Below are 14,704 nucleotides of genomic sequence, written 5' to 3' on the forward strand. Positions count from 1 at the left end.
ATGTAGTGAACACAGAGTGACAGATGAGAAATGTTGGCTTTAGCATCTTATCTATATGTGCTGATAATTAGTAAATAATACAATTGCTGTAGGTGAAGCATTAGATACCAAGAAACAAATTTATGTTATATTTCAAATAGTGAGTTCATTCACTAAGAAAGTTCTTTGCTCCACCGGGTGCAGTGGATCCTAGCTACACAGCAGAGCTGACGATCATGGTTCAAAGTCAGCCCAGGCACTAAAGTACATGAGCCTCTTATCTCCAATTAATCATTAAAAAACCCAGAAGTGGCACTGTGGCTCCTGGTGTAGGGCGGTAGCCTTGAGCTTAAGAGCTCAGGGACAACACTCACACCCACAGTTCAAGATCTATGACTATCAAAAATAAAAAAAACTTCTTTGATTTCATATCTTTTGTGACAATCCATGCATTTGAGCTTTCCTCAAACAGATTCTACATGTATTTCATAGTAGCACCTCAAATTCCCACAACTCTTTCATATGAAAACATTGTTTTCCAGTCCTGTGGCTTGAACATAGTGCTTGGGCACTGTCCTTGAGTTCTCTATCACTTGAGTCACAGTACCACTTCCGGCTTTTTCTTTGTATGTGGTATTGAGGCAAGGAACACAAGGCTTCATGCATGCTTAGCAAGCCCTCTACCACTAGGCCACACTCCCAGGCCCTGGAAACACTATCACAGAGCAAAATTTAAAATTTCATTTCTAAAATTTAATACTTTTTCAAGGAGCTCAATCAGAAGTGAAACAATAAATTTGAAAATGATGCCTCCTTATTTTGTCATTAGAAGCCTCATGTGCAAAATATAAACAAATATATAATTTATAATCCAGAATCTATAGAAATTGTATATTTTCACAACTCATCAATAGCACCTTAGGCAATGTAAGAAATTCTAAGAAAATATATCAGCATAGGTTGTGTGCAAAGGGGAAGGAATCTGATTTCTGTAAGTTGTCTTCTTTTCACTGATAAAACACCATCAATAAAGTACTAATGGAAGTAAACATACCTGCTGTCAAATGAGATCTCTGCAGGAATGACATGAGTACTGTCTTTGCCAATGAGAAATTTAATTCTATCATAGAAGAGTCTTGAAGTGTGTTGGGAGAAGAGTGGCTGGCTTTGCTGAATGAGATCAAGAGGATCTGGTGAACCCTGACATAGAGGGCTTACATAACAATTGCTTTGTTGACAACAGTCAGGATCCACACAGTCTGTCAAACCATCTGACAAAATAAAGCAAACAAATCAAATATTAGTATGAGGTTTAAGATTAGAAACAAAATAGTTTGAAATATGCAAGATAGAGAAACATTTAAATATAAAATTAGCCAATAATACTTTGAGTTTAAATTCTGTTAAATTTGTGTTTATTCAATTTTATTTGATACCTCAATGAAATTCAAATTGTTTTGTTCATGTATCAGGTGTTTTAAATTCTCTGTTATTTAAATTCTCTGCTAGAAAATATAATTTATATAGCTATAATTTAGCTTTCAGGGAGATTATTCTGTTAGATAATATTCTTTAGATGTTTTCTTATTCAGGGAGACCATTCCTTATAAATAAATATATTTGTGATTTTTAAAAAATTCCTCACACCTAGTATATCTTTGAGCACCCAATTTGAATTTGCATTGTGTGCTTTAAAAACTCCCACTATTATTGTATACTAGTAACTTTCAGAATCGATGCTGAGCTTATTATGCATGCATATACTTGAGCTCCACAGAATTAGAATTTCTGTAGAGCTGAGGATCATGGATACTTTATCTTGGTGATTCTGAAGCATACTAAAGTTGCAAAATTACCATAAATTAAAACAAGGAATTTGTATCTAATTGTACAACTACTTAAAGATAACTGAAAAGTAAATAGATAATTTTTAAAAACAGAATTTGTTGAAGCAACTACAATTTACTTATAACTCAAAGTAGATTTCTGGTGTGATTATTGCTAAACCTGAGATATACGAGTGTGGCAAGCTGCTTTCATTTCCTTGTCCTTCATCCTTTGCTCCAGATTCCTGAATCAAGTGGGGAAAAACACATAAAAGCTTTTACTCTCCACAGAGGACTGCTGTAGGGCTCAAGAGTTATGTGAGGAGGAGGAGGGACTATTGAGAATCTAATAGGTGCAAAACATTGTGTTAGGTGTTTGGGGAGGTGAAGAGAGAAAACGATTCCCTGCCCACTGTTTTTTAGGAGCTCAGTGCTTCATAGCAAAAATAGGTGTGTAATCAGATGAGTCATAACAGTGCAAATATAAGAAGAGCTCTAAGACGCTTGCATGCAAAGAGAAGTGGTTGAGTGATTAACTGAGCATATGGACACTTCATTCCATACCCAATGAGCAAAAAACCATTAAAACCTTTCCAGGGTCCTTAAAGCAGGCAAGTGGCTCTAATTTAGTTGTTTAACAAGGGTAAATATGAAGATGCTAATCTTCATAGCTTGCAGTGGAATAGGGAGTTTCTGATGGATCAGTGGCTCTATAAGTCTGCTGATGAAAATTCCAGGTTCTGGTTTCCTGCATCTCTTTTGCTTGTTCTCTCTCCCCCACTTGGCTGTTACTGTTGAGGGAAGGGGGAGGTGTACCACAGCTGGGGGCAATGAAAGCTTGCAACACTAAGACAGCAGGCAGGAGTAGGCATTTGAAACTGTAGCTCTAGGGCACCTAGGAAATATTTTTCCCCACTTGTGGTCCTTTCAAATTCCCTGTACTATAGACAGTACTTTGATTTAAAATGCACTTTGCTTCTTTCTTACTTTTCCTGTTTGTTTGGCATGTTTTTGCACTGGTTTCTATTTCTTCAATGTACATATTTCTTTTTCAGTGACGACTGACTTTTAAGTATGGATTTATTGCAAAAAGAAGTTCTTCTTTCCTTCTGTTTCTACCTTCATTCAGGAAAACATATTAAGAGACCTTTCTTTTTTATGGATTTTAGATGCCACTACCACCTCTCCCTCCAATATGTTATTCTCAGCCTCTTATTAGCACATTATCTCTTTACTCTGCTAATTAAACATCTGGATGCACTGAAAAGCTGGCAAAACTATCAGGCTGATTAGAAGAGTTCTCTGATGTCTGGAATTGTCATAGAACACACTAAACAATGAAAAGCTGTGTTTCAAATGGGCAGTTACTTTTAGTCTAAAATCAAATCCTAATTTTAAAGAAATATTAATGGCCAAATAATTTTAAAAATTGGACCCTAAAAGTAAACACAGACAATTTAAAATTGAGACTAACTCTCATCTATATACGTACTGGAGAGTGCAAGATAATGTTTCATAAATTTCATAATTAGCCATTATTCAGAGCTGGCCCTCTAAAACCTCTACTTTCTGAGAAAACAACAAGACTTTTCTTGAATCTAGAAAGGCCACATTCAGACAAATAATGACATGCAAACTGAAATTATAATTCATAGACATACTCAGTACATGGATAAAGATCTCTTAACCAATTATCACATTAGGTAACACACCAAACAGTATATCTAGACTGTTAGAAAGACGTGCAAATGATAGTCACACTGGATGTGTATTTTTTTCTATCAACAGTTCTTTTATTGTTCTAAATTGGAATTTGTGGCACCCTACTGACAGTCAGACTCAGAGTATAAGGTATAAGCATCTCAAATGTGAACTGATTTTGCTTTTTTTCTTTTGAGGCTCTTCTCTTAAAGGGAATAAAAATAAAATTTAGCTTGATAGGTGGGAGTTACACTGTGTTGAGAGATTAAATATTGGATTCATAGGTCCTAGCTTGGCCAAATGATATGAGACTATGTCAACTGGCTCCATTGGTGCTGACGAAAAGTTAGGACACTGATTTTTGATATGTGGTTAAGTCATCAGTATTAAGCTCGTGCCTCTTAAATGTATTCCCTTGGAAAAAGAGAATGGAAAAAGGGACAGAGGAGTGTAAGAAATAAAAGCAACCACATTTTCCAAAACCTGACAGGAGTTTTCTTCCATATTCTTTAGGGCCAGCATCCATATTATCATCTTGATTTAAAAGAAATAGTGGGAAAATGATGAATAAATACAGCAATGACACTCACCAGACACTACGTTGAAAATGAACTATACAAATTGTGTGGAAGGGAGGTCAGGAGGGACAAATCTGGGAGAAAAGAGGGAAGTGGTAACACTGTTCAAGCAGAAATGTACTCACTACTTGACTTAGGTAACACTAACCTTTCTGTATATCACCTTTACAATAAAACTAAATACATATTAATTAATTAAAATAGCCAAGCACCAGTGGATCATATCTGGGATCCTAGCTATGTGGAAGGCTGAGATATTGGGATGAAGGTTTGAATAAACCCAGGCAGAAAATATCTCTTTTTTAAAAGAGCTAAACTTTATGGCATATGTTTGTAATTTTAGCTACTAGGAAGGCTAACATAGGTGGACAATATCCAGGCATGGTCCTGGGCAGGAAAAGACATTGGTAGGCTATAGTAAAGATTTTGAAACCACTGGAAGTGGCTCTGTGGCTCGGGTAGTAAAGCGATATCCTTGAGCTGAAGGACTCAGGAACAAAACCCAGACCAAGAGTTCAAACCTCAGGACCGACAGAAAAAAAAAGATATTGGGGGCCAGGAGTTTGGCCTAGTGGTAGAGTGCCTGCCTAGCATGTACCAAGACCCAGGTTTGATTCCTCGGCACCACATACATAGGAAAAAGCCTGAAGTGGTGCTGAGGCTCAAGTGGTAGAGCTCTAGCCTTGGAAAGTCCAAGGACAGTGCTCAGGCCTTGAGCTCAAGCCCAGGACTGGCAAAAAAGTTAATAATTGCCAGAACAAGGTACTTCTACATATCATCTCAGCTAATCTTGGTAACAACTTTGCTAGGGAGACACTATTTTTTCTTGCTTGTAGAGCTTGAGTTCAGGGCCTAGGCATTGGCTCCGAAGCAGTTTTGCTCAAGGCTAGTGCTTTTTCACTTTTAGCCACAGGGCCACTTTTGATTTTCTGGTGGTTAGTTGGAGATAACAGTTTCACAGACTTTCTTGCCTAGGCTGGCTTTGAACTATGGTTGTCAGATCTCAGCCTCCTGAGGACTACAGGCATGAACCAATAGTGCTTGGTGTAGGTAGATATTCTTAATTTCATAAATAAATAAAGGAATGCAAAACATGATTGTGCAGCCTTAAGTAATCTGGGAGTCAGAAATCTGTAGTGTTCTGTTTGCAAGTCTCATTCAAACAAGCAGTGAATCTTTTTTTCTTTATTTTTTGTCTTTATTTAAATTTTATTATCAGGTTGATATATAGAGGGATTACAGTTACATTCATAAGGTAGTTAGTATATTCCTTCTTGAACATTATTTCCCCTTCCCCTCTTTTCCCCACTCTTTCCCCCTTCCCCCTCTCAAGTTGTAAAGTTCATTTCTAACATATTGTCTTGTGAATATCATGATTACATTGGTTCATCCTTTGTCCTTTGTCTCATTGTCTTGTTTTTCCCCTTCCTTTCCCTGATTCAAATAAATAAATAAATGTGTATACAACACAATAAATACCAGAGTCAGATACAGAAGCAACAGAGGATAAACCATAAGGAGGAAAAAGGCAAAAAAAAAGAGAAAGAGAAAATAAGAATGAAGAAGTTCACATAGTATATTAAAAACAACAACCACAAGGATAAATCTCTTATTTCCCTATTCTGAAGTTCATTTCACTTAGCCTCATCCTATGTGCATATATATATGGCTATATGCACATAGATTTTGAGCTACTGTACTCTTCAATCAGTGAATCTTATTTGTATTGACCTAGCCTGTAGGATTTCCAAGTGACTGACCACATGAAAGTTATTTAAAGAAAATGAAATAAAGTAAAAGCACAAAACAACAACAAAATACTTTGGTTTCAATCTTGACTTTACCACTTAAGATCTACATGATCATTATTAATTCCACTCTTGATTCTTGATTTCTGCATCTATAAAATGTGAGTAACAATAATAGCTACCCTACAGAGTTATAAGGATCACATACTTCAATAATAATAAAGATAACATTGAATGTATTTAGGATGATACGATTATAGACTGAGAAACATTATGTTTAGAGAGATAAGCAAGAACAGAACAAATACTCCAAGGTCCAGGGACATGAGTCTTGGGAGTTTCTGCCAATGGCCTACAATGTTCAGTCTCACTTTTACTGAAGTTGTCTTAAGAACGACTGAAGGACATTCCATTGTTTACAACATGTGGGTAATTTGTCAGGTGGCTATAGTCTTATAAGACACTTATTAGGCAGACATTAACACTACAGAAACTTTTCATTCTTTGAAATTCTCTGATTCAATGCTTGCTATATTTGTGTAGGAACTAGATTGAAGTTTAACATTTATGTAAGTTGTAGAATAGATCCTAGTCTGCCAAACCTTAAACTTCTGTTTGTATAGCATTTGCTAATTTGCCTAGATTGCAAGAACATGCAATGAATGCATGTGGTAATCAACTTTTCAGTGATACCACCTTCTTCCATTTGCATTACATCACTTTATTTCAGATATTTTCTCATTCATTTTCACTATTTTAAAGTTACACAGATGACTGTCAAGTATTATCAGGGTTGGTTGATAATGTGTCATACCAAATGAAGGTGATGAACTCAGTTATATAGTAGACTTTCCACACTTCACTTTCAACTGGTAGCACATTACAGTTTAGGTTCTCATTAACCAACTGATATCTTTAATAAAAAGATTGTTTGGAATTGAGAAAGAAATGGTTAGACTGGACTGGAATAGTGAGAACATGTATTTGACTATCAGGTTTTTTATTTATCTTTGCCAGTCCTAGGGCTTGAACTCAGGGCCTGAGCACTGCAAGAGAGTAAATAACTTGCAAATAGCTATTACTTTTAATAAATGGTGCATTTTTTTTTTGCCAGTCATGGGCTTGAGCTCAGGGCCTGAGCACTGTCTTTAGACTTTCTCAAGGCTAGAGCTCTACCACTCGAGCCTCAGCACCATTTCTGGCTTTTTTCTATGTATGTGGTACCGAGGAATCGAACCCGGGTCTTCGTGCATGCTAGGCAAGCACTTTAACCACTAGGCCAAACTCTCGGCCCCATAAATGGTGCATTTTTATGAAGAATGATACTAGGAAGATCATTCTCTTTTGGATAATTTGCTTACTGATTTTGCCAATGAGTTAGAATGGAAAGTACAGAGAGAGTTTCTGGAAAAGAAGCTTGGACAAATATGTGACAAATGTTTACAAATTAGAGCAAAATGTCTTGTTGATATTGATAAAACCCTTTTATTATATATTTCAACTTCCTAGTCTTTCTAACTTCATAATATTTCCATAGCATCAGAGACCATTAGAATGAATAAAATGGAATCTTTATTGATGGTTGAAGATATTACAAAGCTCATAATATTCCATGTGATTTGGCCTTTGTCCCCTTCTGTATACTAACACATCCCTAACTTACTATGTTCTAGTAATAATGACTTCCTAGAAGAGCCTAGTGCATTTCACCTCAGGACATTTGTGCATGTTGTTTCCTCAGTGTTGAACATTCTGAATAATCTCCTGAACCACTCAGACGTGATTATGTCCTTTGACATGTATGCCTCCCTCATATTTTTATAGCATTATTCAAAATTTTAAAACAACATTTGGTACAAATTCTTACTTAATTTGTAGTTGCTAGACAATAAGCTTTATTGAGACAGAAGTTGCCTTGTTTACAATTTTCTTCCCAGTGTCAAGCACAAGTCTTTGTATGGAATATTAACGAATGAATGGGAAATCAGGTACTCAGTGTGAAATGTGTGAGTGAAAGGTAAACACTGGAGTTATGATTTGAATCAACACTATGCAATAAAATAATAAATTTCCAAGTTAGGAAAGCTCTAGTATTGTGATATCTAAAATAGTAAGCCACTATCCTCATGTAGTTATTGTGCAGTAGACAGTTTTAATAAATCTTAAATACCCCCATGTGGTGATTGGTTATTTTACCAAACAATGGAACTTTTGATATCTCCAAATGTTTAGATATTGGTGATCTATTAATTCAGCCAAACATATTTAATATGTTTACTTTTTTGCTATTTTTTTTCTACTGGGCTTATTTAATTTTTTTTCCAGTCCTGGCTTGTGCTCAGTGCCTGAGCACTGTCCTTGGCTTTCTCAAGATTAGAGGTCTACCACTTGAACCACAGGTCCATTTTGGGCTTTTTCTATGTATGTGGTACCGAGGAATCAATACTGGGCCTTCATGCATGCTAGGCAAGCACTCTACCACTAGGCCAAACTCTCAGTCCTGGGTTTATTTATTTTTATGTTTGAAAACTGCTTTCCCATGATCTGCCATTTCTATTTTCTTTTCATTACATTTGAGTATTCTTTCACCTTTCACTCATTAATCCAATGGAAACATTCTGATTTATTTACTTCTTTAGGCATGAGTTAAATTTCAAGGTTTATTTTGTAGTGCTGGAGGTAGAACCTAGGGCTTGTATAGAGAAGCATGCTTTATACTACTCTAAGTTACATGCCTAATCCCTGATTGTTTTCTTAATATCTGTCTCAACAGTTTACCTCACAATGCGTGTGTGTGTGTGTGTGTGTGTGTGTGTGTGTGTGTGTGTGTCTGTCTATCTGTCTGTCTGTCTATGCACAAGCAAATGTGCTAAGGTCTGAATGAAAACTTTATTCATTTTAATATGTGTGAGGTTTTGGTGATAATGTTGTTTTTTGAGAGTTTGAGTCAGAAGTATTTCTTAGAAAACTAGTGACTACAAGCAGACACTAGTCCCCCCAAAACTTGCAGCCCCAAATACATAATACTTCTAGGAAACTGAGACATGGGTGTAGTAGAGTAAAAATAGTAGAAAAATCTCAAAAATAGTGTGGTGATCACATTTTTAAAACCAAAAATTAGCACAGATAACTGAAAAATGCACATATGGGTACCATAATGTTAAGTCTCCTTTAGTCATAGTGGCAGGTGCTTGTTGGCTAACAGGATACATGAAATCAAGGCATTTGATGGGTTTGTGACTTCTATAATAATTAGTTGCCTGTCTGCCTGCCTGCCTGCCTTCCCTCCCTCCCTCTCTCCCTCACTCCTTTCCTTCCTTCCTCCCTCCCTTCCTTCCTCGCTCCCTCCATCTCTCCTTCCCTCCCTCCTTTCCTTCCTTCCCCCTTCCTCCCTCCCTCCCTTCCTTCCTTTCTTCCTTCTTTCCTTTCCTTCCTCCTTCTTTAGTTCCTTTCTTTCCTTCTTCCTTTCTCTCTTTGTTTATCTTTATGTATTTATTTATTTTTATTGTCAGAGTAATATGTAGAGGGGTTAGAGTTACATTCTTCAGGTAGTGGGTGCATTTTTCTCAAACATTGATACTCCTTCTCATGTTTTTGTCTCCCTTTCCCTCCCCCACCCCTTTCCGATCATTTTGTTTTCCCCCCTTCCCTTCCCTATTTTTGTCTTTTATTTAAATAATATTCTCTTTGTGATAGGGTCATGCTAACTTCCAGTTCATAATAAAGCCCAAAATGGTCTCTCGAACTCACAATCTTCCTTCTTCGGTATTCTAAGTGCTGAGATTACAACTGTGTACTCTCATGTCTACCTCAGTAATTACTGTTCATGCTAAGGGAGTTTTCATTTTTGCTTGTTAAACAAAATTCAAAGATGAGTTATTCTGCTTTGTTTCAGTGTTCAAGGATCTCTTAGGTAGCTTTTACAGAAGTTGTGTCACCCACATATTCGATTCAGCCTAATTAGTTACTAAAAGTCATAATGCATTGAATCAAAGTGTAACTAAAGTCAAGGCTACAGGAAGGAATAGCAATGCTAATGAATATTCAAAGCTGATTAAGATGCAAAATAATCCTAACATGCTTTAAGTATCAGTTATAATAGACAGTAATCAGGTAGCAGCCACTTGAAATAACTGCTTGAAACTGATAATTTTTGATTGGAAGATTTCTTGAGAATTGCACTTTAAAAATTAAGATGATATTTTTTTCAAAAAGGTTCGATATACACTTTCTGATTTAATTAAAATATACATATATCTACAAACAAGCATGAAAATATTAATAATATTTAGCTAAATGAATCTAGACACTCTGGTAAACTAGCTAAGATCACCAAATGCAAAAAATTCAGTGAATTCTTAGGAATAATATAGAAACATTATAAGAATGTAATTATTGGTCTAATATCTTATTCATAGGGGTAACAGTTGTTATTCCTACTGCCTTCCTGTTGCAAAACAGAATTGAATCTACATTTATCGATAATATCACCTTAATCCTACTAAGGGAAAAATGGTAATTGAAACCCTCAAGGTGTTTTCTATCAGTGTTCCCTAAAGCAACACTCGTAAAACCACAAGTTGCTATCAGGTCTTTGGTTTTTAATTTGCATGCTGATATACAGTTCTTAAAGGGACTATCAGGGGTCAATGCACATTCAGTAAAATCTTCCATATCTTTTCTTTATCCATATATACCATAGATACAGAGAACTGGTAACTTATTAATTCATTAATATTTAATTTATCGGGGAACATTTCAGACTGCCTTGAAGTGACTTTGAAGCCAAGAAATGTTTGAAAATTAAATATTTAATTGTTTAGTAGTACTTAGAAATTTAGATTGGCTGAAACCAAACAGAGTCAGGAATTATAACTAAACATAACCTTTGAATCTATAATCAGCTCATAAATTTCTATTTTTACAAAAATGAGGCAGATCACCTATATCATACATCCTGGATCTATCTTTTGATTGTTTTATAATCTTGAGCAACTAACTTAACTTTTCTGTGTATCAGTTTTCTCATTTTCAAAGTAGCCCCAATCCTACACCATTAGAAATTAATATGAAACAATTCATATTAAGGGAATAGCACAGTGCTTGGTACGTAGTTAATCCTGAATACATGTGAAGTACTGCCATTATTAATTGTAATAAGCATATAACTATGCTTGACATATACCAGGAAAAATGTAAAGTCTGAATATAATTTACTGCTTGTTTTAAGCACCAGGGTATACTCTAAGTATTAAGTTTCATGGGAAGTGTGGCTTGAGTTAAGAACTATGGACAGTGAATTGATGCATGCAGAGTACAAAAGGAAGTGGAAGAAAGAAAAATACTTATCTTGTACTGGAGAGCTGTAAAAGCTAAGTAAGTAATCACTGCATATTTCATAGAAAAATCTTGCTCTAGCTTCTCAAGTGAGGTTTTCAATTTATATAGGTGGGAAATGGTCTCTTCAGAAAATCATCTAAGTTGTGTGTGTGTGTGTGTGTGTGTGTGTGTGTGTGTGTGTGTTTTCATGGTATCATTATCTTTTAAGTGGTTTATTTGAATTATCTAATTTAATACTTATAACTGCCTTATTAAACAGTTAATGCTATTATCAATCCCACATTAGTTTGTTCTAGTCAGAGTAAGAAAGCAACTCTTAACATTCAATTTAGTGCTTAAGCCATAATTGTTTCATTATTAATTTAAGCCCCATGTTTAGATTCAAATTACAAGGAATGCAATTGTCTCAGCAATATAGAAAATTGAGGAGTCAAGTTTAATCATCTACTTCATTTTAAGACAATAAATCTTTGAGCAGAAAGTATGAGAAAAGAGGTGATTTGGGCTGATTTGAGGGTTGATTGTAGAATGTAAAAGATGCTTCAGACAAAAGCCATATAATGAGTGATTGTTGTCCTTAATGTACTATGTTATCTCTCATCTCTTTTGCCGTCCCTTGGTTATCTCATATTGTTATAGTATTTCATCTTGTTATCTGATATAGTGTATATATGCTTATTTGGTTATTTGAAATAGGATAGGGAAGGGGGGAAAACAAGATGAGGGGCAGGAGTGGGGGGAGGGAAATGGGGTCCAAGATATGAGAAAGGGTTTCAATGTATGTGAAGTAGTGCACCTTCTATCTGGTGAATATAATGTAACCCTTCTATTAATTACAATAAAAATCTATGGAAAAATAAAAATAAAAAGATCACATTGAAAAAAAAACATGCTTCAGTTAGCTTCACTGTAACAGTAGTGGCTACTTTGTGCCTTCAGAACTGCATGTGAGTTTTATAGTATCATGTGCATGAAAACTTGGTATCATAGAACAACATGACTAAATAGTGTTCATTGGATCCTAGGAAAGACAGAAATGGGGGGGGCAGAAAGAAATTTAGTATAGGCCCCAAAACTTATATGGATAGGAGGAATTTTTTACTGCTTTTTTATAACGCAGAAATGTTAACTATTGATTATAATGGTGTATGATATGTTGCAAGATAATGAGAAATGATTAATATTTGAGAAGATGGAAGTGTTTATTGCCTTAGTTTTATTATTATGCATCCTATACTGCTATTGAATTGTCATAGTGTAACCCACAAATTGGTACACATACTGCCTCAACATAACAATGCATAACACATCATGTGGATGTTTTCACTGAAATATAAAAAGTTACTGTGTTTTAGTCAGGTTCCTGTAAATGATACTGGTGCTAAAAGGTAGAAACACAAAAGGGAGCTCTACATAGCTGAGAACAAAGAAAACATTTTGTAGTGCATACAGTATAAAATATACTAACATCTGACAGCTTGAACAGTGGTACATTAACCTAATGTGTTATAGTTAATCCTGTATTGGTTAGTGAACTCTAATTGAAGCTTTGGGTCTGCAACGTTCTCCCCAGGTGACCTTGTATAAGTCATTTACCAAGCCTACCTAGAGCCTTTGGTTTCCTATGTATAAATAGGGAAAATAATAATACCTATACTTCATATCGTTATTGTGACAATAAAATAACATATAAGCAGACTTTGAATAATACCTAGCTATAATAAATATTCAATAAACAATATACTGTGCTATACTGAGCTATACTTTTTTACTAAAGAATTTATTAACATTGATTTTTACATCATATTTCAAATGATGTGTTTAACAAACAAGTGTTCAAGAAAGGAATCTCTATAAACAATCACTGGCACTTAGATTTTAGAACATAATTAAAATTAGGCTGAGGGTTTCTATGTCATAGATACATATTAATCTATCTAATAAAACATTATGTATATAGAGTCATAATTTTTCATGTCTATGTAGTTGTGTTTATATTTCCAATACAATGTCCATAGCATTGGGTACGCAAGTATTAAGTCCTCGCTCTTGTACTGTTTTTGATCTAATAGCCACATATTAAGGATACCATGTGAATTTTGTTCCTTTGGTCTTGACTTGTCTCACTCAACATGATTCACTCCAGATTCATCCATTTCCCTGCAAATGCCATTATTTTATCTTGATTGTTGGCTATATATTTTCTTATGTTGACATTTTATAAGTGACTCACCTCCATCATTGTCCAAATTATCACCACAAAGCATTTCCATGACAATATTGCAGCCTGTCCCACTCCAGCCCACCTGACACACACAGTGCCAACCATTTTGATCCAGGGTGCACCGCCCATTTCCGAAGCAGAGCCCTGGGCAGCCATCTGAAAAGACAGAAGACACTAATAATCAAGAAATATCAGAAAGAGATTGGCTAACACTGATGCATCTGCAAGACGAAGGGATGTAATCAACTGGAAGGATGTAATCTACTCAGATGAGATATTAAATAAATGGAAGAGGAGCTCTCTTACTCAAAAATTCTTCCTAGGGAACTTGTTATTCCTTACATTGCAGTGCTTTCCCTTAGAAAGCCCATTAAGCCTTATTAATTCTAGCCCTGATTCCCAAGTTATGGCTCCAATAGGATAAAACTATGGTGGTGACAAGAATTTTTCCCCCAAAAAACACGTCTCCTTATCTCAATCAAAACTGGATGGATAATGCTGGGTCAATGAGTTTGGAAAACATAGCTATTTATATGAAGAAAATCTCTCTACTTCTAGCTTATACTGATTCTTTTTTTGGTGATGTATTGCTTCAGGACTTAGGAATGATGGCATATAGTTTAGAACACACCATTATGCGTTTGCTCATATGGTTCCTTAGAAATGTGCAGCAAATACTTTTCATCTATTCAGATTTTCATGATTATTCTTGCTCTGAGAGCTATGCATGGAAAATATTTCTATGGTTTATCTCACAGAAGCCAGTATAATAATATGCCTGTAACAATAATATTAAGTGCTCAGAAAATGTTTTATGGAATTAAAGCTTGCCAGATTTAGACTTTCAGAATTATGCAGAATAACGCAAAAAAGTATTTTCAATAGGAAACCATAATGGACTTTTATTTATCAACAACAGTACCAGCACTCAAACTGGTCTCTCTTTAGACGTTTAGTTTCTTCTCTAATAGCTCTGAAAATACTTGACTCTATAAGTAGCTAATGATTAGGGTCTAAAAAAGGGTTAACTGCACATGTATCAAGTAAATAGTGGCAGATGAATGGAGATAGCAACCACAGCAAATATCTTCTGAGTATTTTTCCAGTAGATCTAAAAGATTAGACCTAGATTTTTATTGGGGATAGTCCAATCAACATTCTTTTCATTTTCTGTCTTTGAAAAAAATTCAGAAGAATAAAACTGCAGAAAAATGAGCTTTAAAATCTGTAGAAGTAACCCAATGTTCTTCCAAATAGTTTCCTAAGCAATTATAAACAGGCTAGAGGAAAAAAAAACCTTTAAAATGA

The 14,704-nt window shown here is 35.2% G+C and overlaps 1 protein-coding gene across 1 annotated transcript in view; it reads right to left on the reverse strand.

Annotated features, from left to right (window-relative positions):
• Positions 1 to 14,704, reverse strand: part of Tenm1 (teneurin transmembrane protein 1) — a 336,137-nt gene that overhangs the window by 166,625 nt on the left and 154,808 nt on the right. The window contains exons 11-12 of the mRNA XM_090327164.1: positions 13,406 to 13,552; positions 1,034 to 1,250 (exon numbers count right to left, since the gene is read on the reverse strand). Coding sequence (XP_090183290.1) covers positions 1,034 to 1,250; positions 13,406 to 13,552 — 364 coding nt within the window. The remainder of the gene's footprint in view (positions 1 to 1,033; positions 1,251 to 13,405; positions 13,553 to 14,704) is intronic.

The sequence above is a fragment of the Megascapheus bottae genome, chromosome X (genome assembly GCF_031878675.1).
Source record: "Megascapheus bottae isolate mThoBot1 chromosome X, mThoBot2.hap1, whole genome shotgun sequence".
Lineage (NCBI taxonomy): Eukaryota > Metazoa > Chordata > Mammalia > Rodentia > Geomyidae > Megascapheus > Megascapheus bottae.